The 27,004-nt window shown below is 38.3% G+C and overlaps 1 protein-coding gene across 1 annotated transcript in view; it reads right to left on the reverse strand.

Annotated features, from left to right (window-relative positions):
• The window catches only part of eng (endoglin), a 39,645-nt gene extending 13,333 nt beyond the window's left edge, over positions 1-26,312 (reverse strand). The window contains exons 1-5 of the mRNA XM_072371444.1: positions 26,216-26,312; positions 25,148-25,303; positions 11,961-12,094; positions 4,880-4,999; positions 1,504-1,684 (exon numbers count right to left, since the gene is read on the reverse strand). Of these exons, the coding sequence (XP_072227545.1) occupies positions 1,504-1,684; positions 4,880-4,999; positions 11,961-12,094; positions 25,148-25,205 (493 nt within the window). The 5' untranslated portion in view covers positions 25,206-25,303; positions 26,216-26,312. The remainder of the gene's footprint in view (positions 1-1,503; positions 1,685-4,879; positions 5,000-11,960; positions 12,095-25,147; positions 25,304-26,215) is intronic.
• Between the last annotated feature and the right edge of the window lie 692 nt (positions 26,313-27,004).

Consider the following 27,004-nt stretch of genomic DNA (forward strand, 5'->3'; position numbering starts at 1 on the left):
CCAGACGGGACTGTCACACCTGCAACCAGACCTGCGCAAATAGTCTGAGCATTTGCTAAAAAATGCTGCCGAAATGAGACTCCCTAATGGCATCTGTAAATGTTTTTTACTTTTGAGGTAACATAGACATTTTAAAGTGTTTCCATAGACGTAGTTAATCACAGAGACTGCCCTGTCGGTATCAATTCCTGAGTTCTTAGCGTTTGTTTCTGTGTTAGAAAAGTTTCTAAGAAAGAAGACAAAGACCTGCAGAACTAAATGGCCAAATATCCACTGACTGAGTAAATGGTTTTACTGTTACATTATTGAGCTATTTTGCACTTCAATTTATGTTAGAGAAACCAATAAATTCCATCTTTGTTGAATGAAAGATAAGTAAGTTCTCATTTTAAGTATGAGCAAACATTACAGCTCACCAACAAAGGACGCTATCTTGATTGCATCCAGTCACACTCTCATGAGTGCTTCGTGTTACAAGCATACAGGCTTCTCTCTGTGCAGTGATGCAGTTGTCATTTTTGTTCAGTTGAAAATAGCTCCTAGATCAATTTTTTTTAAGGCCAAGGTTTATGGATTTTCCTGAGTGACTGGGTCACGATTTCTGGAAAATTTGAGATAGTGCTGACATAGCAGCCTCAAAAGCAAAGTGCCTTGAAGTCCCATTATATTCAGGTGAAAGCAGCCAATATATACAAATTGCTGCCGCTCACAAAAAATAGAAAATAAAAAATCATGACAGAACAAACAAATTAGACAAACGTGTAACTTTTGGGCAAATTTTCTCTTCAGCAGTGGACAGCTGAAGAGACAGCAGTGCTCAGCACTTTACCCAGGTTGAAGTTTTTGAAAAACAACCTAAAATTATACTGGCTTGTCAGGTTAAATGTATTAGGTTTACTGCTTATTTTGCTCTGACTTGTGATTCCACAAATGCACATATGCATATAAGACATCAAAGTAGCAATGATATTCAGCGACAGGAATATTGTCAATGAAAATGTAAGTGTAAGAAAAAAATCTAATTTGGTTTGCTGATGGCTAAATCATTGTGCAGTAGTTTTTCAGTGGGTTCATCAAAAAAATTATTATATAGACACTTCAGATAAGAGAAGGTTAGCAGTCATGAATGTTATCAAGAGTGTTCTGGAAACAGCACTGCATCCATCCTTGATTACCACACTGCAGACTCTCAGTTATGTAAGCCTGAGCTGCATGATGTGCAGATGGTAATTACATTGTTCTTTTCAGCAGCAAACATACTGTTTCAGACCAAACAGAGATGCAGATAGCATATCAGAGATAAAAAAGCATTGTGTTTTAGGCAGACAAAAACTTTATGGTTCTGCTGTGTCGTCTGTTGTTATTATTCTATACTGTCTCCCATGCATCTTTATTTCATATGAATGATATCTGAACCAAACATTAGAATCAATGTAATATATCAAATACAAACAAATATTAAGTCTATGGAAAAAGAGTCCAGGTTACACATATATGTCTCACCTTGAATTCCTGTCAGTGAGATTTTCCTCGGATTTCGAATTGTTGTGAATGAAGTCACACCCCCAAATTTCTCTTCTGCCCACTTGACCAGCTTCTCATTTTGACTGGGGAAGTCCTCCTTGTGGAGGTAACTTTGATTTTTATCATTACTCATTGGAGTAATTGAGGAGTTATGCTTAATCTGAAAAGTAAAGCACAAACAAATCACTTTGATTAAGCACAACTCCAAGAAACAACAGTGTCTGAATCAGGTAGTAAAAGGCCTGAGCATGTAGTTTCCACATTACTAAAATAACAGAGAGGTGTCTCAGCTTTGTACATTATTTACTTTTACCTGGTATCTGTTTAAAAATTGCATTTTCTCCTTGCTGTATCTGCCCATCTATCTCACTCTCCTCTACTACATTTTTCTTACTCTCCACCCAACTGTCCCTCTATTCTCTGAGCAGGGCTCTGTTAAAAAGAAGTGTTTATTATGGTTAAGTATCCATGAGCCCAGTTGCACAACCCTGTTGGAGCCAAGGTCTTTCCTTTGCTTCCTGAGTGGGGCCAGGAAATGGGACCTTTTTTAGCTTTGTGCGTCACCACAGTCGACTGGAATCTGGCTCCATACAAGGTATAAATATATACATCCATCCCATCGACTAGACACTGCTTTTTCCTTGTCTGGGCCAATGACAAATAATGGAGTTTACATTCAGGCTGGCATGAATAAGAAGGAGAGGACATTATAGGAACAGAGAAAGATGTCTGTCTACATTAAGTTTCGACACAGATAGACATATCATGTAAAATAACAACAAAAAAACAATTAAAGAAAGAGAGTAAGTGCTCCAGTTTCATCTTAGACTCAGCCTCTGATTATGTTTTTTTCTTAACAAGGCAATATAAGGCAGAAATTCATTCTTCTCTCCTTTAGTAAGAAAATGCATTTGCTGTGTAAGTACCACACTAATCTTATCTCCTATTGTAAACACTTCTTAATTCTCCTGAAAGAGAAAATACAATACTTTATCAGTGCAATGGCACTGCCAACCTAAGGCATTAAGAAATGTGTAATTTCAAGTAAAGTAAACAAAAAGGGGAACTGTTCGATTGCTGTGAACATACCTTCTGTGTTTGCTTTGAATTCTGCCATATATTTTCTAAGCGATACACATAGATATTTGTATAAAAGGGAAACACATGCTACAAATGTGTACATCATATCGCATATCACTGAAATAAGGTGAAAAATAATCCTGTTAGTAGTAATAAAGTGTCAGGGTTGTCAGGTTGTTGAATAACAGAAATCTGTCTTCCGGCCTGTCTATGTGAATTTGTGTGCATGCCTTTTGCGTCACGAAGCAGAAAAAAATGGTGAAAGCCAAGCAAGCCTGAGGGTCCTTGTGCATGAATATTTGATTGACATGGAATCAGAAACTGTGTGAAGGGGAGCTACAAACATAAAAGAAGGAAAGGCAGTCATAACAGAAATAGGTCGACAGGGAATGCCTCAAAAGAAAGATGGAAAGAAAAAGATAAATAACATTGGCAATAATTTCATCCAGTACAGTTGGAATTAACACTTATTAGTAGTGGTAAATCAGTTTGATATTCTGCAGGCTACAAATAATGTTAAAGGAACCGACTTTAGGAAGAAAAGAGCACGTCTGGCTGCTAGGGATAACAGAAAGGTCTGATTTCTCATATATTTCCCATCAGTCACTGCTGGTGTATAACTCCAGCACCAGGTCCAGATACTAGCCACCATCAGTTACCTGAGCATATTCTATAACAGTGGATTTACTGAACATGTAGATATGGGGTTCAAAATGTGCATAAACACACCAGTAAGCTGCACATAACATACAGAAAAATATGAACTCTTTATGGACATAAACGTTGCTGTGCTCATGTTTCTTTAAAACAACCTCGTGTATTCATGTCAGCCTTGGGAAGCTGACAAGAGCTGTGACACTGAGCCAAGCTGTCAAGCTGGTGATGTACTTTCTCAGATGCTGAACAGATGTTGATTCTCTTACACTGCAATCTCCAGCAAAGCACTATTATCCCCTAGTGATACAGCTCATCCCACAAAAACATCCTGCAGTCACAGGCAATGTTGTCCAGGCTCTCGACAGGACATGATACAGGATGTGGTACTACACTGCTGTCAGCATATCAGTAATTGTTAACACGCCTGCAAACCTGTCATCACACTGATTGGTCAACCGGGATTTTATTTCAATTGTTTATTTTTTTCGTGTTTGGGCTTGTTAACTATATAGACAAATCATTTACAATACCGAGGGTCTGAGGGTTTCTCCAGCATATCACAGTGTCTTTAAACACACAAAGATGAGGAACAGAGTCCAGTTGGCCTTGCCTTACTAAAAACATATTGTTTGGCAGGGGACTGTCTGAACTCCTTGCAAACAATTCAGGAGATAAGACATCCATGGTGATTCCTGCTTTCCAAAGTTTCATATCTCTGTTAATTGTCCTAAAAGAACTGGAGATGTTATAGTGTCAGTTTAATGGGAGTTGGTTTAACCATCCAAGAGGACAAGTGGCCTTATCCACAGATTAAACTGTGTTAAACTGACCCTCGTTTCATTGTAAACCTAGTGCTTTATAAGCGACATTTGGAAATAACAGACCAATTTTAAGAAATATCATGTATTTAAAAATCTTAATTATCAGATTCATTTGAGTTATTCTTCTAAAATTAGCCACTTCAAAACTTGAAACATTCTCTTAGCAGTACACTTCTTCTATTCAAACACAGCTGATTAAATGTTTTGTGGCCTTCCTGGGTTCAATTCACATATATCATCTGTGAACAGTGCATAAAAGTCAGAATCTCCAGTTTCATTGGAACATTAATTTTACAGCCAATACCATCAGCCCCCCTCGTTATTGGCCACTCTGAAGCATCTCTTGCCATTTTTATAGTGCAGATGGTAAAAAAACACTAAAACAAAAACTGCCCCTTACAAAGAGACCTTGCGGGATATTCAGTTAGACAACATGGTCTTCTGTCTCTCCAAACTGGCCCAAAGAGCTGCACAGCTGTGTCATTTTGATAGTGCTGAATTTAAAACAGCTGGCACTAGACATGAGCACTGGAGAAATACTGAACTGCATAACTGAAAAACCAAAAACTTAACATTTATCATGGTGAGTTAGAAAATGTTTAATTGGCTCTTGTAACAATAGCAAGTGGAGGAATGTAGTTAACAAATATCCAAAGTACTAAATGAGTTCATAGGTTAGCATTTCATTTCTATTGACAAGAAGTACTTTGTACGTAGATCCTCTTTTATGCATCAAGAGAACAAAGTGGTGTAACACTGCATTAAAGCTAAAAGAGAAATACAGAGACACTACTTACATAAACTTTTACTTCCTTGCTGACATTGAAAAAACAATAAGTCTTTTCTGAAGAAGAATAAGTGAGGATAAGGATAATTGGCTTTGCACTGGTCATCTCCAGACCAAACACCGTCCCAACCTAGAAGGGAGAAAAATGACACATTTAAACTCTGCTGGGTCAAAGATATACAGTATTTACAAGTTCAAACTGTGCATTTGCATATTTACAGTCTGACTATCACAGTGCATATCCAACTCTGCTTGAGCAAGTTAACTTATGGCTGAAAGTGAAGCTGCAGACAAAGAAAGTCTGGAGATAGTGTCGTCATCCTGGTGAAACATTGGGGCTGATTAGGAAGAAAAAGCATTATCGATATTCACTCACACTACAAACCCACATGGGAGATGCTGGGCTGTCTCTAATGGCTTTTTGGTCACACAGAGTTTGTGTTGTATTTTACAAAGCATTCCAATCAAAATGCAAAAAAAGTGTTGAAATATTTCAGTACTTTACTTCACACGCTTATTTTTTATTAATGTTTAATCAAAGAGAACAAAGCACAGAGAAGAAAAGCCAACAAACACAAGCTATCATATTTCTGTCTTTGGCATAAATAAATGTAAAGTCTGAAAAAACAGCCTTGCAAAGTGAGGTAAGTAAAGAGAAATTACTTTTATGGCAAGCAATACTAAAACGTTGTACTTGACTGACATTCAAACTTGATCGAAAACAACATGAACATGTGATTTAGGGATTTTATTCACAGTGGCATCAAGTATGAGAAGCCCAGAAATCCCATTTATCACAAATAAATACAGAATTATGAAAAACAATAGTAATTTTTATATTTTTCCACAGAATGAAAATCTTTCTGTGTGTGTGTGTGTAAAAGTTTCTCTCTGATTGGCAAACCTCAAAATCTGTTATTAAAATATCAGACCTCAAGTTGACATGCTAGGATATTCTGCTTGCAGCACCAAGTTTAAGAATAGTTTCAACTGCAGTTTAATTCAGTAAAAGTTTGATTTCATTTCTTTCCCATAGCAAAAATCAGTTGTTGTGGCAATCTTTTTTTTTTTGGTGAGAAAATGTCAGCACATGCATTTGTTAAAAAAAAAGCAGTGCCAGTCATTTGAGGAAGGCACATATAGGATGTAGACTGTGTTTGACCACTGCCTACCTCTGTGCAGTTCAAGTGGAAAAATGTCAATTGCTGACTTACTGTGCGATAAGCTGCCATTTTATTGAAATCACTATCAACTCAGAAAAACACAACTATGGCACTTTGGGGCCCCCTAGGTTTGAAAATATGTCATTCTCAAAACTCTTCAGATGTGTAAAAGATAACTATGCTACACGGTCAGAGCAGAATTATATAGCCTCCCCATTTTTATTTCCACCCAACTTCTAATCATGCCGCATCCCCACCTCCTCAGGACAAGGGACAATTCAAACTCTAATACTTTACTACTGCTTTTTGATTTTTCTATTAACAGCAAATTCCCACAAATTCATATAGTTCACTTCCCTTCAGAAATGAATAAGCTAATGTCAGCTAACAACACCACCCTGCATTTACAAAATCAAATACTGGTGAAACATCTCCCACATAAGCAAGAGTTCTTAAAGTTGACCTCTAAAATTTAAAGAAAACAAAGAGGACAGCTAAGGGTTTATGAAGCCAATATGCATCAGAGGACTACAGCATGGTTTTTATCTGGTGCAATAACCAAGTAAAACTTAACTGGCCATTAAGTTACTCTATCTGTGGCCCAATTTTTTTTGTTTAAATGTGACTCACAACGTGATTGTGCTCAAAAGAGGGATTGGTACCTGCTGCCTGCAGTCTGTTTCTGAGTTTAATAGTAAAACTGTCGAGTATTTTCCTGTCAGTTTGCCGCATGTGCCAGTGTGAGCTCTCAGACAAGCTCATGTATGCCCTCTTGCACAGTAAGAACACATGTAAAGTTGTATCTAGTGAAACTGGTGCCTGAATCTAGATTTGTTGGGAGCTTGAGGTTGTGTAGATCTCTAATGAGGCACACCCTATGGAGCTCAGTAGATCATACCCTAAAACCAGCAACTACCACCATTACCCCCTCTATGAGATGCAGCATGACGAGAAACCTGTAGAATTTGTATCATCACTCTATGTATTTATTAGAAATTTTAATGTGTTGTCCCACATTCTACTAATCTTATCATAACATACTATATAAAAACCCATTAACACAATTTATCATATAATGTAACTTCTCATCAACTACATTGCAACACAGTTCTGATTTTATTTGCCAATCAAAAACACATTTGCTCCATGAGTCCTTTTTAATTATGCTCTACGTGTGTGTGGGTTGAAGCTGGAACTGCTGAGTTTTATGGATGCAAATGGTGGTGAGTGGCGGTGTAATAACGCTCAGTTCAGAGATGTTTATTTACAATCTAACTTAACAGCAATAAATCCTAGTACTAATTACTCCTTCTTTTTTTAATGGCTCAAAGACTATTGGTTTTTGGAAAAAATAATAGAGTTGTGGATTTGCAGTCAGTAGTGAAACTCGGATAGGGGGGAAATAAAAAACTTTAGTGTGAGGATTTTCTAGGAAGAAAGTTTCATAAATATGTATTTTGGCTTTCATCGATTTTGCATGCTTTTTAAAACTAAATGCTTTATTTTGTGCTAGCATGTAAAACTGTATTCAGACCAGGCCTGTTGGGGAGTAAATGAGCATGCTGAGGACACAGTGTGAATCCCTAATTCTTACAATCTGATATTGCCAGAGTGGGTTGTGAGCTTAAGCCTGAGTTATGGAGATTTTCAAACTCGTACAGAGCAAATTAAGTCTAAGGAGACAGTAAACAAATTGCTAGCGAGTCAAGAACAGATGCATCTGAAGGAGATGTTTGGATGCTGAGTGCAACAGACAGAGGGATGTGTCATCACACACAGATGAAAAATAGACACACTCTAACAGTGCATTGAGGGTCTTGTATAATGACTCCACGTCATAAATGTGTTCAGTCCCTATTTTGAAAAAGAGTGACTAAAGAGGGCACAGCAAGCCCAGCTGTGAAGATGTTGATCTATGTTACTGAATGGACAAGTAGTCTGGTTACATGTAAAAATTGCATGTATTCACTGTTACTTTTTTCTTGCAATAAGGATCAGAAGGAAATATGATGCAGAGAGCTGTTACATATTCCAATACTCTGCTCTGTCCATCATCATAATATGGCACTCATATTTGGTGCATTTTGGGTTTTTTTAGTTGTTTTTCCTTTTACAGAAAGATGGACCCAATCCCACATTAATTAATCTGGGCATCTTCAAATGTCATGGAAACCAGAAATAGAATAATTAAATCGGGAAAAGAGAAGGATGTGAAATAATACCACAGATAATAAAAACAGAGAAAAAGGGTGTTGAGAAATGATGTGTTGACGGATCAGAATTTTATGCACGTTGCCTCAGGCACTGGAGATGACCACAAAATATTACATACTGATGTAAATATTGTTCATGTGCCTCTACCTATTTATTTATATTCTGCGTGCTACTGTGTGAATGTAGCAAGGGGAGTCACAGGTAATAACATTTTGATAAGAGGCTTGCTTTCCATCTTTTGAGCAGATTATTTAGTATAAAAAAAGAAGATGGATAATTTGCCCTGAGAACTGACAAAGATGTTAAAAAAAGAATCTCTACCAAGGTCTTGATTTGCATTACCACAGCAACCGCACAGAAATACCTCTAAAGATTTACCTCAATGGTGTTGCATCTACAAATGAATGAATGGCATTTCCTGAGACACCTCAGCGGCATTTTCCTTAAATACTCCTTTCTAACCAGCCTCATTGTTTCACTGTCTATTTTTCTGACTTTCATTCTTTTATGCTTGAACTCTGACCCTGATCACTCACCTTTGCTTCTTTTGTTTCTGTGCTTTCAAGATACAATTGTTTTCCTTTTCAGACTTTTTTTTCTGAATCATTTTTTTTTTTGAAGGGCCTTTGCTGATGCAGTTTCCAGTTATTCTTTTGACTCACTCCCTTAAGTTGAATTGGCTCCGTTGGTCTAGTCTCGGCCTTGTGCCAAGACTCTGACTATATACCCAGACCAGTGTGTGACATCAATGGGTCTTGCACAAGCAGCCCCTCCCAATGAATTATCCTGGCCTGTGCAGCCCCTTGATGCTCCAGCTATAATTCTCTGTGTGGTCAAATTGTCAGAGTCAAAAATGCCTGGCAGGCTGTAAATCAGTATGAAAATAAAGGGATGGGTTAGAAGGTGATAAGAAAGTTTAAAGGACAAAGGAAGGGATACGCAAGAGCAAATCTCCCTCCTGACTGGACTGTTTATTCCCCCTCCTTTGTATTTGCAATATTTTTCTAAAGAACAGATAAGGGTCTGTGCAAAGACTTCATATATCTGCTTTCTTTTTTTCTTGTTTAATATGACAAAATATCCACTCCAAATCTCACAAGAGAAAACAATATGCTAACTCTGCACTATGTTCGTTGTATCACCCAGATCTCAGGCCAAATTCATTATGAACTCTCTCAAACCCCACACTGAGTTCAAATAATGTAAAAGTGAATTTTCAGCAATGAAATTGTCATTTTCTCCCACAGAACATAATGTGTCTGGCATTTTTCTTCCCCCAAGAACTTAGAAAATGAATGAGTTCTTTCCTAATATGATTTAAATCTGTTTTGTCATCAAACCACCAATTCAGTCTATTAAATAAGACTAAAGACTTGGCGCAAGGGTTCAGACACATTTGTGCCAGTAACCCACTCTCTGAGGCAAAAGCAATCTGCTTGCACAATATTGGCAGTCTTATTTAAAAAATAACTAAGTTGGGAAGCACACCTCTTACAGAATGGGTTATCAACAAGCTACATTAGTGTGTTTGTGTAGCATAGAAATTGATACATTAAGCATCACAAAATGCTTTAGAAAATATAGGCCAGATAAGCCTGGCTCTCCTAGAAGATGCTGGAAGCTCATTTTCATTTAAAGAAAGAAAAAATGGTGGATGGGTAGGCATATGTATGTATTGTACCATCCAATGTCACAGCCAGACTGAACACGTTTGCTTCCCTCCTAATAATCGCCATCAAGTGAGGAAGACATATCAGTGTAGAGAAAAATAAAAACAGATAGGGAATAAAAAAAAACAGCTGCTATACAAAAGTTTTGTGGAAGTACTACACATAAAAGAAACAGAAGATGCAAACAAAGACAGCAAGCTGATAAAGTAATGACTAATGTGAGCTGACCGAAAGTGTTGGGCAGTGAAGAATGGTGTTTAACACAGCATATAGATAAAAAGTTTTCTCAAGCTAGTTTTTGTGTCATTCCCAAGAGAAAAGTTTAGAAATCATAATGACCTAATATACTATCTGCACATATGGTGTGTGTTTAGCTGAAAAAGGAATGCTTAAAAAACAGCCAAATTTGGAGAACTGTCAGTTATAGAGGCCTGAAACAACTGACATGCTGATAAATCCTCGTAGTATCACGCCTGGTGTCTGTTAAATGTCTTAACTAGTTATCTGGCTGACAAAGCTGGAATGAAGTGTCTGTGTGTTTATGTTTCATGGTGTGGGAGAATAGTTTGGAGGGCTTATTTCAGTGTCAGTGTAAAAGTGTGCATACTGTAAGTTTAACTTGAATACAGTAAAAATATCTTGACATCATATTTTTTATAAATTCCACCATAATTACTCACTGGAAGACAATATAGTACATTTGGTACTGGAAATGCTACTAAAGCTCTTGTATACAAAAAAAAGGGGGGAAGCTAGATAGTAAGCCAGATCAGACCTATCAGATTATTGTTTGGAGAAGTTACAGAAAAAAACTACTGAAAAAAAGATGGTTGAATATTTTCCACAAAATCGACTCCCTCCAAGTAGACCAGTTCTACCAAAATGTCATTAAGCTAATTCCTCAAAGTAATCAAGGCTGATCTCGAAAAATGTGAGATTGTGAGAGCTATGTTCATTGCCATTTATAAGGCCTTTAATCATTCAGTACTTCTTTTGGAGTTAGCAAATACAATTACTCTATAATGACACAAATTCTTATGAATGCCTATATTATGGTCAAACAATTATCAAATTGCCATTGTTAAGAGCCTAGATTGCTAGGGAGTAGCACAAGGCCTTGCACTGGGACCTGTAGTTTGTACATCAATGATTTCCTATCTGTGTCATGGAGTCTGTGATGTATGCAGATGACACAGCGGTACACACTCATACTAAAGGTACCTTACAAGTTTCCAAAATATGTATAAAAAAGTTTATTAATATGTATGAAAATGATAGTAAAAAGTAGGTGGTGTTTCCAATCTAACTCCCTGATGCAAAGTCATACACTTAAAACATCATTATCTTTAGAAACTGCTAATAATTACTGTTCAATTAATGCATCCAAGGTATATCTGAATAAAGCCTTAGATAAGAAGCAACCATGATATCATCACATATTTGTCTGCAGTATCAAGAAACTCTCAGTAGTAAGTCTCATATTTTCAACCTGTGATTGCTTTCATGATAAATAAAAACAACTGTAAGATTGAATGCTAAAGTGAGTGCAGTTTCTTTCCCTGCATCTGTTTTGTTAGCTTTCCTCAAATTTAATGCTGCGCCACATCACAGCAACACAGACAGTACCAGGTCAATATGAGTAAAAAAAGAAAATCGGCTTCACTCTCCAAACAGTTCTTTTTGTGTGAGTGTGTGTGTGTGTTTGTAACAACATAAAGGTATAAAATTCAGGTGAACATGTGTGCTCTGCTTCTGTCTTTACAGCATGGCTAGACTTTACATACTATCCTGTCAACTGAAACATATGATGAATGAGCATGAAGTAAGTAACACTCGTGTCACACAATGGCAGTCAGGGATTTAAATGATAAGCAAGGTATGCCTGACAGATAGTAGTAGCACTGTTTTTTTGTTTTTTTTTAACTTTTCAACTTCAGAAATTCGAAATACAAGACTTTTCTTGATACATCCAATTTTTTCACTTCACTTGTTCATTTTTGGTTAGTTGCTCAGCATCTCACTTGTACAACTTGGACATGCTTACCGAGTCTAGATCAAGGATGTGGACTTCTGCCTTGTCTTCTCTGACAAAATTGGTCCAACAGCCAATTTCCATCTCCCTTATGTACATCAATGAGTTGTCCTTAGCATCCTTTGGATCACAAGTCTGGCTTGTGGCTGAAATAAATCAAGTGCAAATGGTTAAACAATGTCAGCAGAATGGTCAAGTAATAAAGAATATTCTCTTGACTTCAGCATTAATAAAAAATGTCCTGTGTTCTCCAGTCTAATATGAAAAATTTCAAGTAATGCAAGATTTAAGTCTATCTGTAAAAATACTCATGTGGTGACACAAACAACCAGTGAATGAAAACCTAAATGTGTAAAAGCCAGAAAGCCGTCATTTAAGAGATAGATAAACCCTGCAATATTACAGACCCATTGTCTGCAGAGGGCAACATTTGTTATTAATCATACTGAAAGCTTCCCCTCATTGCAGAGTATGAATGTTAAATGTGAGGGTAGAACTATATTGTTTAAAAGCAGACCCGCCGCTGCACGTTTATCAGACGTGTCAGGACACTGGGCTGCAGTCATCCATCAAACCTGCTCACTTGGCTCTCTGCTATGAGGCTGCTGTTTAACCTAGGGATCCATGTCTCTGGAGGCTGAATTAATCAAGTCGAGGCTGTGCGGTCATGGGTGAAGTTGGTTAGAAATGCCTGCTGTTTGACCTGGGTGATGTGTGTGTGAGTGTGTGTGTATGTTATATCGTGTTAGATTTGAGTGAGTCTCCAAAGTTCCAGAGGCAAACTATTCACCGGTGAAGTACTTCTTTTCTGAAGAAGAATTGTAGAAACAGAGTATAATGTAAAATTACGGAAAAAAGTTGTTGTTTTTTTCTACTCAATCAGAGATCACTGTAAAGAGTCTGACTAGAGGATTAAGGCAGGTATTTGGTATCAGAGCCAAAACAGCCAAACTTGAGATTATTTCTAACCTGGATTTGGACCTCACTACAAAGCCCATCTTGACCTAGCTTTGCAATCCTAAGAGCTTTCATGCTATCAGTCTGAACCATCATCCACCTCAAAATTACATAAGCATATCAGGAGTAAGATGAGTATCAGCAATAAATGCCTGATGCAGGCCTAAATCAGCCCAAAAACTGCTGCCATTGAAGTGTGATACCATAACCGAAACAGCTAATTTAGTACGCAAATGCTGCATGACATACCGCTCCACTGACTTTTATGATGTATTTGATCTGTTTACCCAAAGGCCACCATTCATCAGAGAGAGGAGATGTGGTGTAAACCAGAGGAAAGGGTTAATGGGACATTTCAAAGATTGGAACGCTAACCGGATGCCCCATATTTAGAACCAGCACTAATGAAAGGCCTTGGTTAAGGCCATGTCATAGGTACCGGTGGGGGAGAGTGGACGAAGATAAAGATAAAATAGGATAGAAAAAGATGAATGCAGCAAACAGAAAAACAAAGGGAGCCAGAATTTGTTACAGGAGCACATACTTTTCCCTTTTCTTTTTTCATTATTTTGGCCCCACTATGAAACTATCCAAGTATGTTGGACTTTGATGAAATTATTTGTTTTGACTGTTGTGACTCACATTACAACCTGCAGACACAAGAGCTGCTTTAAATATGAGCAGTTACATCATCTGTGTTTGTCACACTTTATTCTCTTAAATGCTACTTATTAACATTTTGGAAGTGATGTATCTTTTGTATGTGCCTTGTCAAACCTATTTTTCCTCTTTCAAGGGAGAAAAACTTCTTATGTTTTTGGTCAAACTAATTACATATTTCCCACCAATTCCCACCAATGGGGGGGGGGGGGGGGGTCATTTGTGGAACTATGCTCCACCATTTATAACTGCAGCTTTTCTTTTCAATCAAGATAGAGAATCATCCATGCCACGCTGCCCTTTCTTTCCCCATTTTTGCCTCAGAGGTCAAGGCTGTCTTCCTGTTATTTTGGCCTCCAGTTCGTTGTCCATTGCTAAATATCCACATCCATTAAGTTATTTCTCTCCTGTTCCGTTGACAGACTCAACGGCCCATGACTGTCACGCAAGAGGTCTTGGCATAAATCACGCTAGATGTAGATGCATGTGTCATGAGTCTCCTTTAACGAGTCACCATAGCATATGAGGAACATTAATTTTGCCCCTTTGACACCGGAAATGCCAATGGCCCCGCTAAGTAGTTTGCTGGTAAATGAGGTATAGAAGAGCCATTCTGTCCTCTGTCCTCTTTATCTACTCATATCTGTCCCCTCCATTTCCCATTCCATGAGAAGATGCATTTATGGATGTCAGGGATTTCCATTTAAACGTTAAGTATCGCTGGTAGATATGAGTAAAAAAACATTTGGGAAGACAGTAAATGGGCTCAATTCATGGGAAAAAAATGGCTCTAAGGATTGCTTTAACTCTTTGGGCAACTACATTTTCACTAGTTACAGTTGCTATAATAACTGCAGACTAAATTAAAATGCTTGCAGCAAACTGATTGAAATCTTATTATAAGAAGACAAGGGGTCTTGGTATGCAGCCAAAATCAATACAAATCTATTAGATGATTGTAAAATACAGCTTTTAGTGAAACCAGACTTCTGCAAGAATGACACCATTTCAAACACACGTCTGAGGGACTGTCAACCGATGAATAAAATGAGAGGGACAAAAAATCCCATCTGGTTCCCTCATGTGTCAAGGATTTGTCTTCTTTTGCTTTTATAACCTCCAATGCATTCCAGAAGAAGATAGAAGGCTGATTCACCAAATGACAGACATCCGTTTCCCTCATGCGTTCAATTGTGCATAAGACCATTAAGCTACCACTGCAACTGTGGCCATTTTAAGACATCTCAGGATCAACTCATATTAACTGTTTTGTTTGTTTCTGTCTGTAAGCCTACTCTGTTATCTTTAGTTCAAACTGTTGCATTCGATGTTGTCATATCAATGGCATGGATGGACATAGGGGTAAGCCTCACAAAGCAGAGCTCAAAAGTTTTCCAAAAAACATTCCATTAGAGATTTCAGCCTGTGATTTGTGTGACATCTTATCATTTTTGTAATATTTATGTTAATTTCTATATTCTATAGGCTACCAGTCATACCAACAACACCCCATAAACAGTTTCTCCATTAAGGCATCAAAGTGTTATCACCATTGTTTTTTTAGATGTAAATACACTTCAATTCAGGATGCCAACCTGAACCTCTTAAGTGAAGTTTCACAGTCTGGGAGACCCACATAATTATGAAGATAGCAGTGTAGATTAACAGAGGCCAGGAGATCTGCTTCTGATATACTTTGGGGTGATTAATCCTTAAAGAGAAAAAAAAGTTGTCCTGCTAAAATCCATAACGTAAACTAATTTACCATAAAAAGTTTGGGACAACCACCCGACCAAACAGTCTTTGTGAATGCACAAGAGAACAAGAAATGCAGATTAATTGGCATTTTGTTGCGATTAATGCTTCGGGATGTGTTTTTTTAATATAATTTATGCACCAATGGCAGTATTATAAGCCTAGCAGAAATTTTCCCACAAGCTTTATTTCATGCTATCAACCCACGATAAAACACTTGGCATAAACAGGCAACAGTCAACAGATGCCAGCAAAAAACCTGTTGTGGTTTGGAGCTAACTGAACAAAGGAAAACATTTTTGTTGTTCCATTTAATTTACATACTAGCAGACCTACGTTTCCAGACTTTGTGTCTAAGCACTTTTCAAATTATAATATCTGATTTAATTTGGTCATCCCAATCAAGTTTTCCCCATCCCTCTTCAATCCATCATTAGCCAGTCTACTATTTGATGGGACAGCTTAAGATAGTGCAAAAGCTCTAACACTTCCTGGAAATGTGCATCATGGCCCCTAACTGTCCACCAGTTCAAAAAAACAAATAAAAATGAGGAAGAAAATGCAGAAGTATATCCATAAAAAATAGCTCAGTTACATTTTTTATGTACTTCAAGTGTGTCAGCATCTTAACAATAAGCAGGCTTCTGCTGCATTTTTAATTGACTGAACTATAGTAGACTGCTGTGATAGGGATCATAACCTGACAACAGTCAGAAACCTGTCTTCAACAAATACAACAAGTCACTGGCATTTTTAACATTGATTTTATTTGTTAAAAAATTAGCAAAGATTGCATTTTCTTTGGCCACCATAGATATATCTGATTTGTAAATTCTTTATTCATTATGTTTTAGGTAAAGGCTTGCTGTCTGACTGACAAACACAGGCCGCTGAATTTAAACTTTCTATCACCCTTTACCAAATGTCAATTTAGATTCAATGGATCGACTTCTTGCAACTCAATGACTAGCTAGGTGAGCTTTTACTCACCTCGGGAAAAGTAAGTGGGCAGGTTTAATTTCATGCCCTGTTTTTCATGCCCCCTCTAATTGTTAGTCAAAGTGGAAAATAGCATCAGCTACTTGTCAAGAGTTCAGTTGGAAAATGAAAACTTGCGGCAGTTGCATCTGGATGGCAGCTTTTCAAAGAGAGAGAGAGGGAAGAAAAAAAGAAGGGGAAACCCTGGCAGCAAACAACGTCAAGACCAACTGTCTCCCATGGTCCCTTGGGATAGAGTAAACTGTTTGTGTCCAGAGTCGGGCGACAGAGTCATGATTGGGAAGGCGGAGGGAGGGTCAAAGTCCTATCGGAGTTAGTCGGAGAGGGAAAGGGGAGCTTCAAGGCTTGCTAAAGTTTCTCTCTTGACTCCACATACACACACTCATACACACACACCTATTGTCCCGGCGTTTCCGCGACTGTAGATTGAGGCCTGACCATCCACAGGAAGGTAAACAAACTCTTATCAGTGCTCTGCAGGGGCCTGCACTGTCCCCTGGCCTCTCACCCCTGCATACTACACATTACACACTCCATGCAACACACAGGCTTCCTGACCATCTCACCTCCATCTTCTCAGACCTGAAATGCTATCAAAAATTTTAAAAAAATGCCGATTAGTCTTGTCAGATTAAAAGCTTAAACATTTTGTCTTTGGGCCAAGTCTTGCTTCCAGTGTTTGCTGGAGAGGAACTGAGGATGTGATAGCTGGTCTGGAGACAGCCTGTCTTCACACTAGCTCTGTTTACACCTCTGGGAGCCATTCGTCCGTCGTCTCATCGTTGTCGGCGGCTAGAGGAACAGCAACTCCAACAGCTGCATTGTTCACCGGCCGACGTTCTGCCTTGTCTGCTGCTAGTATTTAGTCATTTCTTTGTTTCCCTCTGCCAAAAAAAGGTACAGCCTACATACATATATATATGTGTATATATAGATATACACATATATATATATGTATATGCGATTTGCTCATTTTATCTATAATATTTTATGCACCACCAGTTACTGAGTCTTCTATATTCACTTATGTGGTAACATTTTCCACCAGTATACTGAGGGAACAGTAACAAAACACAATTTATCATCTGAGAGTTAATTGGTAGATAGACAGACTAATTTAGCCAGTTCCATGTAAACCATGTGCAACCAAAGCAGACTGAGGCCTTCAGAGATTCAGTGCGCAGTGGCTGCTCCCAATCATTTAAGATTGATGTAGCTTTTGCAAAACATATGCTTCATGTAGAGCCAAAAGAGATTAGCTTGTTTTTCATGACTGATTTTTCGCCAGTAAATATTAATGTTTTCCGACATGATTGCGGCATAGTAATGAAGGCTATCGTATTTTCTAAACATATTTATGGAAAGTGGAGGTTCAATCTGAGGCTAACGAACCTCCAATGAGTACCACACAGTTCATTCTGCCTCTAAGAACAGAAAGGTTCTGTATCATCTTACAGAGATCGATGGGACAGCTTCGACATTATGATTTCATTTTTACTGTTTAACTAATAGACATGTCTGCACAAGAGGGAGAGCTTTTCGACAACTTTGAATTTATTTCCTACAGCATCCGTGATAAGATGATTAAGTATCCAGACTTCGATTGTGTGATATGTTGTGGTTATAGGGTTTGAGCTGAGATTAAAATGATCCGTCAAGGCTTTTTCTTTGGTTCCAATATTCTGCTTACTGACATATCACAGAAATGCCAGCAAATGAAAAATCCAGAGCCCAAATCCACTGAAGATTTTCCCGTCACACTAGTCTTACACACACAAACACAGACATCAGAGACATTTCAGCTCTCTAAATACAGACTGACCAGTGTTGCACCTGAATCAAGAGGAAAACTACCCACCTAACACAGCTCTGCCATTATACAACACAGCTGCAATTTCTGCCGCCCTCACTATACACAAATTCAGTCTGTGTCTATCAGTAGCAGCTGAAGCATGAAATTGTGAAGCCGGTGTAGCTAGGAGCATATGGGACCCAGCTTCTTGTAATAAAATGTTTAAAAAATGCTGACTTATGTTGAATTTGGAAATAAATACACATGAAATTTTGCTTTCAGGGTCCCCAATCAAAAAGGTTTTATCTTACATGGTAATAGATGGGAAAGGGTCCATTGTTACTATACCTCATATATTCCTAAAACTAGCCAAGTAGTTTAAGGGCCTAAACCAAAATAGTAAGTCAACATGGACTAAAAACAAAAGACTGCCCTCATTCAAAATACAACCCCAGGGCTCATTTGCTCATTTAATTTAAAAACCTTATTCCCCCCCCTGCTGTTTGTAGGGGTTGAACTTTTAATGGTAGGAATTGTTAGGATTGAGACCCCGACCTACAAGGTTGGAGCCACTTGTCCAATACAAGCTGTTTCCTCCACAGAGTCTGTGTGTCATATGACTTCCAATAGTATTTCTGACAGAAAATTCTGAAGGCAAACTGCTTCAACCAGGGATTTATGTGGAAAGGAAATATGAATAACTTCACTGACTGATGCTGTGGAGGCTCTTTACTGGCTGTTGGATGAGCATCTACCCTCACGCTTCAACAAGACTTTTTCTAATAGCTCAGAAAATGTGAGGATTGAAGATTTTAAAAGCTGTCTACCATCCACTGGGTTAAACACTTATATTTAGAAGTCCTGAGTTTTGCATTTCTGCAATGACTTTTTCAGATTTTCAGATGTCAGCAGGGAGCACTGTATCTGTCCAAGAGAAAGGAAGCAATGATCTGCTACATCTGCTTAAATGTAAGTCATCCCTGATGTCTATTTCGAAAGAAAATCTTCTGTTCTGGGAAAGTTGTCAAGTACTCAGAACAAATGTTAGCACATTTTATGAAATAATAATCCCTGATTCCACAAATTAGTTTTCTTGGGATTTCATTTAGGTCAAAAGAAAATACAGAGATCGTGCCCTTTGTTCGTGCAAAAGCTTGACTTGAAGTATTTTAGAACAATTCATCTGAGAACATTTTATTCATATTCTGACATTTAAAATGGGTCTGGTTCTGCCCTGCATAATGATGAAATAAAGCCACAAGTGAATTAAGTTTTAGTCAAATTAAAGAGATACTTAGGTCTCCAAGGCATAGGTGAGTTAGCAGAGCCACGGATGGTCCTCCTTCAACATTCCATCCTAATAAACAGGTACATTTACTGTTTCTACCCCAGGTTTGACCAGGGCAGACAGACCTGCAGATAAGAAATATATATCGCCATGCCTTATCTTTGCAGACAGCAGGCATGTTGACAAGGGCACAAGTGGTCTCCATGCTGACGAGGCATTTATCTCACCCACCACTAATGAGCCATTACTGCGCATGCAGCAGAATAATGAAAATCACTGGACCCCGAGGGTGCAAGACCTTAACTGTAATCTCGTAATGATGTCCATGTGAACTCAGACAAAGGCTGAGGTTCAGTAGATTAAAATTATTATTTATTTTATATCATATGATCAACAGTTATGTGCAAACTTTTTCCAAGTTTGTTTGGGGGGGTGGACAACTTGAATGAAATGAAAATGAACAAAAATGGAGAAAAGAAACACAAGAATCTCCAACACTGTAAAACATTTAAAATCTGTGTTCAGATCCCACAAAAAGCATCACTTATTAAGACTACTTTGGTAATCGGTCAAACATTGTACCGTAAAACAAACAAAAAAAAATCATGTGGGAAAAAACAGTAGAGAGGAACATAGTGTTAGTGAGGCTCCCCCTCACTGCTTTCTGTATTCAAACAGAGGAAAAGCAAGGCAGTCAGAAATGGATTGTTATTTGGGAGGGGCATCACATTGTAGGAGATTGAAATCGGTCTGAGGCAGCGACAAGTGGTCGCGTCTCCTTGCCACCCAGTCTGACTGCAGGCAGAGCTGGCTCACTACAGTAAAACAGGGGAAGTGGACTGTTTTGACTCTCAAAGCCATTTATAACATTACTTTTTTTTCTACTCTTCTCTTCCTCTTTTTTTTTTTTTTTTTTTTTTTTACTATAGCATGACTTCTGAGAAACCTCAGTCATATTTTTGTAATTTTTTCTTTCTTTTGAAATTCATCACACCTCATTTCTGACAGCGAACAAATTCTTATTTGCATCAGTGTTCTTTTTATAGTGTTCTCATTTAATTGCACTTTCTTTTTCCACTTTTTCTGTCTTATAACTTCACTTGGGCCCCATTTCTCTCGCTCTTTTATCACTTGTACTGTTTCTTATATTTCAAGCTTTTTTTTTTTCAACTTCTCTTCTCCCAAATCTTTCCTCTGAACCACTTATCTGCTCTTTGACAGTCACACAGATTTGACCCCCCACTCCCTCACTGTCTCCATGAATCAGCCTTTATGAATTTTGTTATCTCTGTTTGTGTGTCTGTCTGTCTGGCTTGGTGTCCCTCTTTAAAATTCATTTTCAGACGGCTCTCCCTCCTTCTCCGGCATCTCGCTAATCACTTTTGTGCTTTTCCCTCAGCCCGTGGCGGGAGACTCGGGGGTTGGAAAAAGTGCAGCAGGAGGTCTGGCTGTTAACATCATGAAGCCTGAATCCCACTGGGAAGGCTGTTGCAGCAGGGGGCATATTCAACACTATTTCCCTGCCAGGAAATTCCACACACACACAGTGGATAAAAATCACAAAGACTTCAGTCAGACACGTAGATAATTGTTAATGTGTCCAACTGCCACAGCTTATGTGATAGCGATTATTGTGCTTGGTCTGAAAAACATAATCTGAAAATCGACTTCTAAAGGAGGTTGCATACGACTGCCTCCCACGAATAAGCAGCTGCTTAGACAGATATACTCAATACCAAGGAAAAAATATGTTCCACTGAAATTTTCTTGTTTTAAACGTCTTAAAGGACAATTGCACCAACGTTAAAGACAAAGAATGGGGTTGATATTTCATCCAATAAACTAACATGGTGTAAGCACTTCTGTTTACATTTAGAATAGTCCCTTTTTATTCCCTAAGGCTACAAAAGAACCATGTTCATCAGGAAAGGTACTCCATCATCCTCACTAAATGCCTCAAAACCATACAGTTGCTATTCAGATGTTTGCCTTTTCTTTGCTGTGTCACATGATCTTTGTGCTTGCAGATAGGTTTCAAAACTTTCCTAACTCCAAAGGCCACACTAAAGGGAGTTATTCTTACCCACAATATGTAGTGGTTCTGAACTGCCTGAGATGTCAAACTTTAGTCAAGTCTTTTCTTTTTTGATTTGGTGCCATCACCATGCAACATATTTGAATAACATCTATCCAGTGGCTTAAATTCCCCCCCCTAAAAATTAAGAAAGGACGCCTGCATTCCTTTTGCTATTTCTGCCTAATCAATTGCCTGGTCTAATTATACTTGGACTTTTGGCAGAGAGGACTTAAAGAGACTATAAAACGGTAGAGCTGAATCAGAACAAAAGGGTAACTAAAGGGACTGCAGCAATGTAGATTATGGGAATAAAATTAAGCATTTATTTCTGATTATAGCATTTCAATCCTTCCTAGCATGTCCTCAAAATCAATTATCATTATTATCATTATATACTCTTAAACATGCATAAAATAGGCTCTTAAAAGGAAGCATTCAACTGGACCAACATGAAGCAGCAATGAATTCCACCAATGAATAGTCTTATCTTAACAAACAAATATTTCCAGTTAAATGGCTGAAGAAAATCAGATAAACTGTGGCACCACCGGTGCTCAGAGATAGGCTGACCTGTCGGCTGGACCATGTAAGACCATCACAAAAAACAGCAACATTTTTAACACAATTGACAGCACAGGGAGGCAGCATTGTGAAACTAAGACCTGTCTGGTGTTGTCTGTTTTATTGGAGCCTGACAGAAGTCTGCACAGAGAATTCATATGAGCTGTAAACAAGAGAGAAAGGCCGAATGATCCAAGCACAAAGAGACTTTTAATAATCACGGTGTAAAATGAAAGAAAGGGTGATGTTTTATAGTTTTTAAAGACATAGGCTGGGGTTTCTTTATAGATAACCCAGGGCTGATGAAAACAAGAACTCACTACCAAATGTATCAGTTTGACAAGTTGTAATGTAGGAATAGATTTGTTTTGGGATTCCTTTGCCCATAGCTGAAGAAAGGCAAACAGAAAGCCAGTCTTAAAACGAAAGAACTACAGTCTACTTTGTTGAACAAGATAGCCATACTTGCATTGTTTTACCCAAAGACATTTTTAGCCATCCAGCAAATCAGACCAACTACAGACTCTACCAATTTTGATGGAATAATCAAATACATTTTTGGAATTGAAACAGCTCAACAGTGAATTGATAAGCTGATAAGGACAGCTCCTTTCTGTTCTGTCTCAATATAAATCAATGCATTATAACAGTATTATAATTCTCAGACTTAGATGTCACCATGGGTCACTTGTTATATATCTGTTATGTATGCAAATTATGAATCTTTTAGATCCACTAGCTATGCATCAAATCTGTCAATGGAGCGATGTTCAGTGGGAGTTTAATGGTTCAAGGACAGTCAAACCAAGCATCAAAAGAGGACGATTTTAGAAGTCTGATGTCAACGCGCTGACACACACACACAAAAAAAAGCTTAGAAAAAAATGAAAAAATGATTAGAAAAGCAAGACTGAACTCAAGCAAAACCCAATATACCACTGCTTTGGCCAAGTGTGTCATGGGATTTGTGTTGGGCTGCAAGCTATTTTTGATTTACTGTTACTTTTTCTGTTTACTTTCTTTGAGAAGCTTTCACATCATGTCTCCTCCTAAAGTCGCTTGCAGGTGACCAGGAATCCATCGAATAAACAGACCTCAAACAACATCTCCATATTCGCCATCAATCTAGAAATGTGCAAATTAAGTTTCTTTTTAGAGCATTCTGTTTCCTGTAGTATGTCACACCTCATGCCTGTGCCCAACTTGTCCGAGAAAATGGCAAATCATATTTAAAAATCTCTGACTGTAAACTTACTATATTATGTACTATATACTTTATGTATGCCACACTCTGCATATAGGGTCCGTGTATGCTGCAATCTAAGAACAGTGTCACATCTCCCTCTGGGTCTTCGCCTAAAGCTGCTGTTGCAGATGCACAACAAAGAAGAGAAAACAAGGATCCTTGGAGCCTCGTTTAAGAAAGACAAAACACTGAGAATATATACAGTACTATGTTTCACAGAGGCAATTAAGGCTGAGCTAAACAGCTCCTTGCAGACTCCACTAGCAGAAAAAAAAAGACTAATCCCCTGCAGTGGAAGCTACATAAGGTCAATTTTCTACTGGTCTGCCAGTTGGCCAAAATATACCTTTGTATCCCTGCCATCAGCACCCCTGCTGAGAAGATGCTTAGTACTTGAGGCAATATTGTGATTTGTCAAAGAGTAGGTCAGTAATGAAGCCTGATTTAGTAAACAGGCTTGTTTTTCTGGCACAATATCTTAACAGCGGTGTATGCTTGCCAGGACCATTAAGCCTTTTTTTTTCATAAGGCAAGTTGAAAATGCCACTTTGTTTTTTTCTGGTGTATGTTTACAGACCTTGAGTGTGGAAAAATTGTATTTGGAGCTGAGGTGATTGTTTCACCTTCAAGCAAAGCTGAACAACGAAAGCAGGCAAGTTCATTTTTGGTGACAGTAAATGTTAAAACTGCATTAAACAACAGGAGTGTGTTTTGTCCATTTTTCTTTTGACATTTGTAGACCAAAGAAAAAATGACCGCTTTACATTTACAATCAACTTGCATGTAACAGAAAGAGGATGCAACTATTCATTCATTTAACGTGTCAGAATTTAGCACAGTGCAGTTTGTCTAAAGCTATAAAAATGTAACACTGACAGTTTTGAAAATGCCAGTTAATCTCTCAAACTACTTCATATACATATATATATATATATATATATATATATATATATATATATATATATATATAACCTAGCTGGGGATGTTTCTAACTTATGTTCTGAAACTGATATTTCTAAGATCAGATCAGTGGATCTAAAACAGCACAATAAATACATTTGTGTAAAATACAGACAAGCTCCTTTTCTTCAAGTCCTGTTTTATTAACTGAATAACATGAGGCCACATGTACTCAGCGAATGTCATGGTGCTGCAGAAAGTGGGGATGCAAACACCCTGTAGCAGCACTGCAGAGCATTGGTAAGAGTGTGGCTGGATTGTGGCCGGGGGGACAGGGAGGGTTTCTGATCCGTTTACCACCTTGTAGGGATTAAAGGTTTAAATTTGTTACGGGCAGCCAGCCACATGTGGCAAATGGACAGGGGGCAACAGAGGGGCAGTCACATGAATTTTAGCAGCATCCACATCTTTTCTTGTTTCTGGCACCTAAATTCAAATAAAATGTTCTTTAACCACCAAAACATGACAGAAACTATACAAATAGATGCATCCCCAGCTGATTTGATGTCTCAGGAGAGCAGCCTTACTTATTTTGAACTTGCAATGTCATAATAATTTGTCTATTGCACTTAAGACATCGACATCTTTCACTTTAAAACATTTACTCTGAGATTTCAATGATTCTGTGCATAACCTCTCTGCAGAACATCCATGGAGCACATAATGCTCCTTTTATGTCTTGGGAATGAATCAGAACACAAGGCAGGACATGATTCATAGCTACCTTTGAACTTCAGCTTGACAGAACTGTCCCCTGGAGGTTTGAAATCTTCTAAATCCTTTGGCCTGTGGTCTGTTGTCTGAGGTTATACACTTTCGATAAATGCACACTGTTGCTGGTAAGCCACTAACTTCAGATCTACCTTAAATGTTGAAAACAATTCACAATAGGTGACAGACTTACCCGAGGCTGCAATGATGATGCACAAAAGCAGGGAAAACCGTGTCACATAACCCTCCATCTCCTAATGTTTTCTGGTAAAAGCTGAGCCTCAGTCTCTGTGGGAGTGGAGATGCTTGTAGAGTGGTTGAAGTGTTCTTGGTGGCAGATCGGCAATGACTGCGGCAGCGAGAAAGCAGACAAGTTCAGTTTTAAAAGATAGAAAGGTCAGGAGAGAAAAAGCCAGGACCCACAGAGGAAACGTGGAGGATGATAAGGATCGGACCAGATGTTCTATTGTGTCAAAGCTGTGTCATGGAAGAGTTACAACCCAAATATAGCCTATTCTCTCCCCTGCTAGTCAACCACAAATAGTGGTTAATGTGCACAATGAACGATGATTGTAAGATTTTCAAAATGGTTTTGTGATGTTAAATTCTGAAACCACGCAGAACAAGTTAAACGTTCACTCACGAGACAATCTCACAATATTTCAGTCCGTTTTCATGTTGCACACTCGGGGTCGGAACCCAGAGGTTATCTGGTGGTCACTAAACTTCTGGTTGACTGTTTCAGGAAGCACAACTGCATCGCTTTCCTTAAATAATTTCACAATGCCGGGATCAGATAAGAAGGAGACTGCTCTAGTTATATAATTCATATAGAGGGAAAGGAAGAGCCTGTGTAAACTGTTTACGTTGTTCTAAAAGAAAACAGAAAGTCTCGTTTCCTTGGACATTGCACTGGAGAAAATTAACAGTCAACTTGTGGTACAACCACTAAAATGCTACTAGGATTGAAGAAAATGCGCTTTGATTGTGAGAAAGCAACACGAGTCTGATGGACAATGATGAAATTTTGAGCAGCAATAAAGATTGCAGGTAGACATTCCTTTCAGTCCACCGTTCTTTGCTTTCTTAATCTAATGTGCGGCGTCCTCAAGGCATAATCTGCCGTTATGTGACCCCGATTCATCGCTTAGAAAAAGAGGAAAAATATTGGCTGCCGTCTTCGAGGCATTCGGGGGAGACACCACACCTCTCTGAGAAGTAAAAAGAGAGAACTGAATCAAAAGTCTCTGTCAAAACTTACTTTTTAGGTAGATGTCGGTCTTGAATGATAGAGCGAGGCTGTGTAATCCACGGTGAGGATGTGGCTGCATTCAGCAAAGTGACTATGCGTGGACTTTCCAAACTTTTTCATATGCCTGGGCGGTGCAGATTGACTTTTGTACCCCTCCCACTGGACTTTTTTTTTTTTTTTCCTTGTCTTCACTCTAATATCTGCTGTTCTGGTCACGGCGTGTCCAATCCGTATATATAAATCACGACACAAAGCAAATCTCATATGCGGGAAGCAATGACACACATGGACTTAAACCTCAAGTGTTAAACCACCTGAATCCTGAATTAAACCTCAAGTGTGTGGCTTGGTTAGGCAAGACAGAACAAAAACTTCGATCGTTTCATTGTGATGTTAATAAAACGATCCAACGGAATGTTGTCATTGATGAAGTAAAAAAAAAAAAGCTAAAAGCATTTTTTTTACCGAACTCGTGATGTTCCCATTTGTTAAAGAGCAGAGTTTTTAGACTGGGTCTGTCTACAGAGGACGTAGACTCATGTCTTTGAGTCACAACGTTTGGTAATTTGGTAATATCAGAACTTCAGTCATCAATTAGTAATATCCTTACACTGTTGTCTCAAATGTTATTAGATTTCTATTAGGATCAATGAAAAGTCAGAACCGTAGATGTGGGAGAGGTCTGTTTTGTTTTTCTTTCCTTGTACATTTTAGTGGTATTAGTTTCATCATTAGGGTCAGTTGTTTTGTCTCCAGTCTACTTAAGTTTTTTTTTTTTCCAGGTCCTCAACTAGTCAG

This window comes from Leuresthes tenuis, unplaced genomic scaffold (genome assembly GCF_036924035.1).
Source record: "Leuresthes tenuis unplaced genomic scaffold, fLeuTen1.0.hap1 SCAF_19, whole genome shotgun sequence".
Classification (NCBI taxonomy): Eukaryota; Metazoa; Chordata; class Actinopteri; order Atheriniformes; family Atherinopsidae; genus Leuresthes; species Leuresthes tenuis.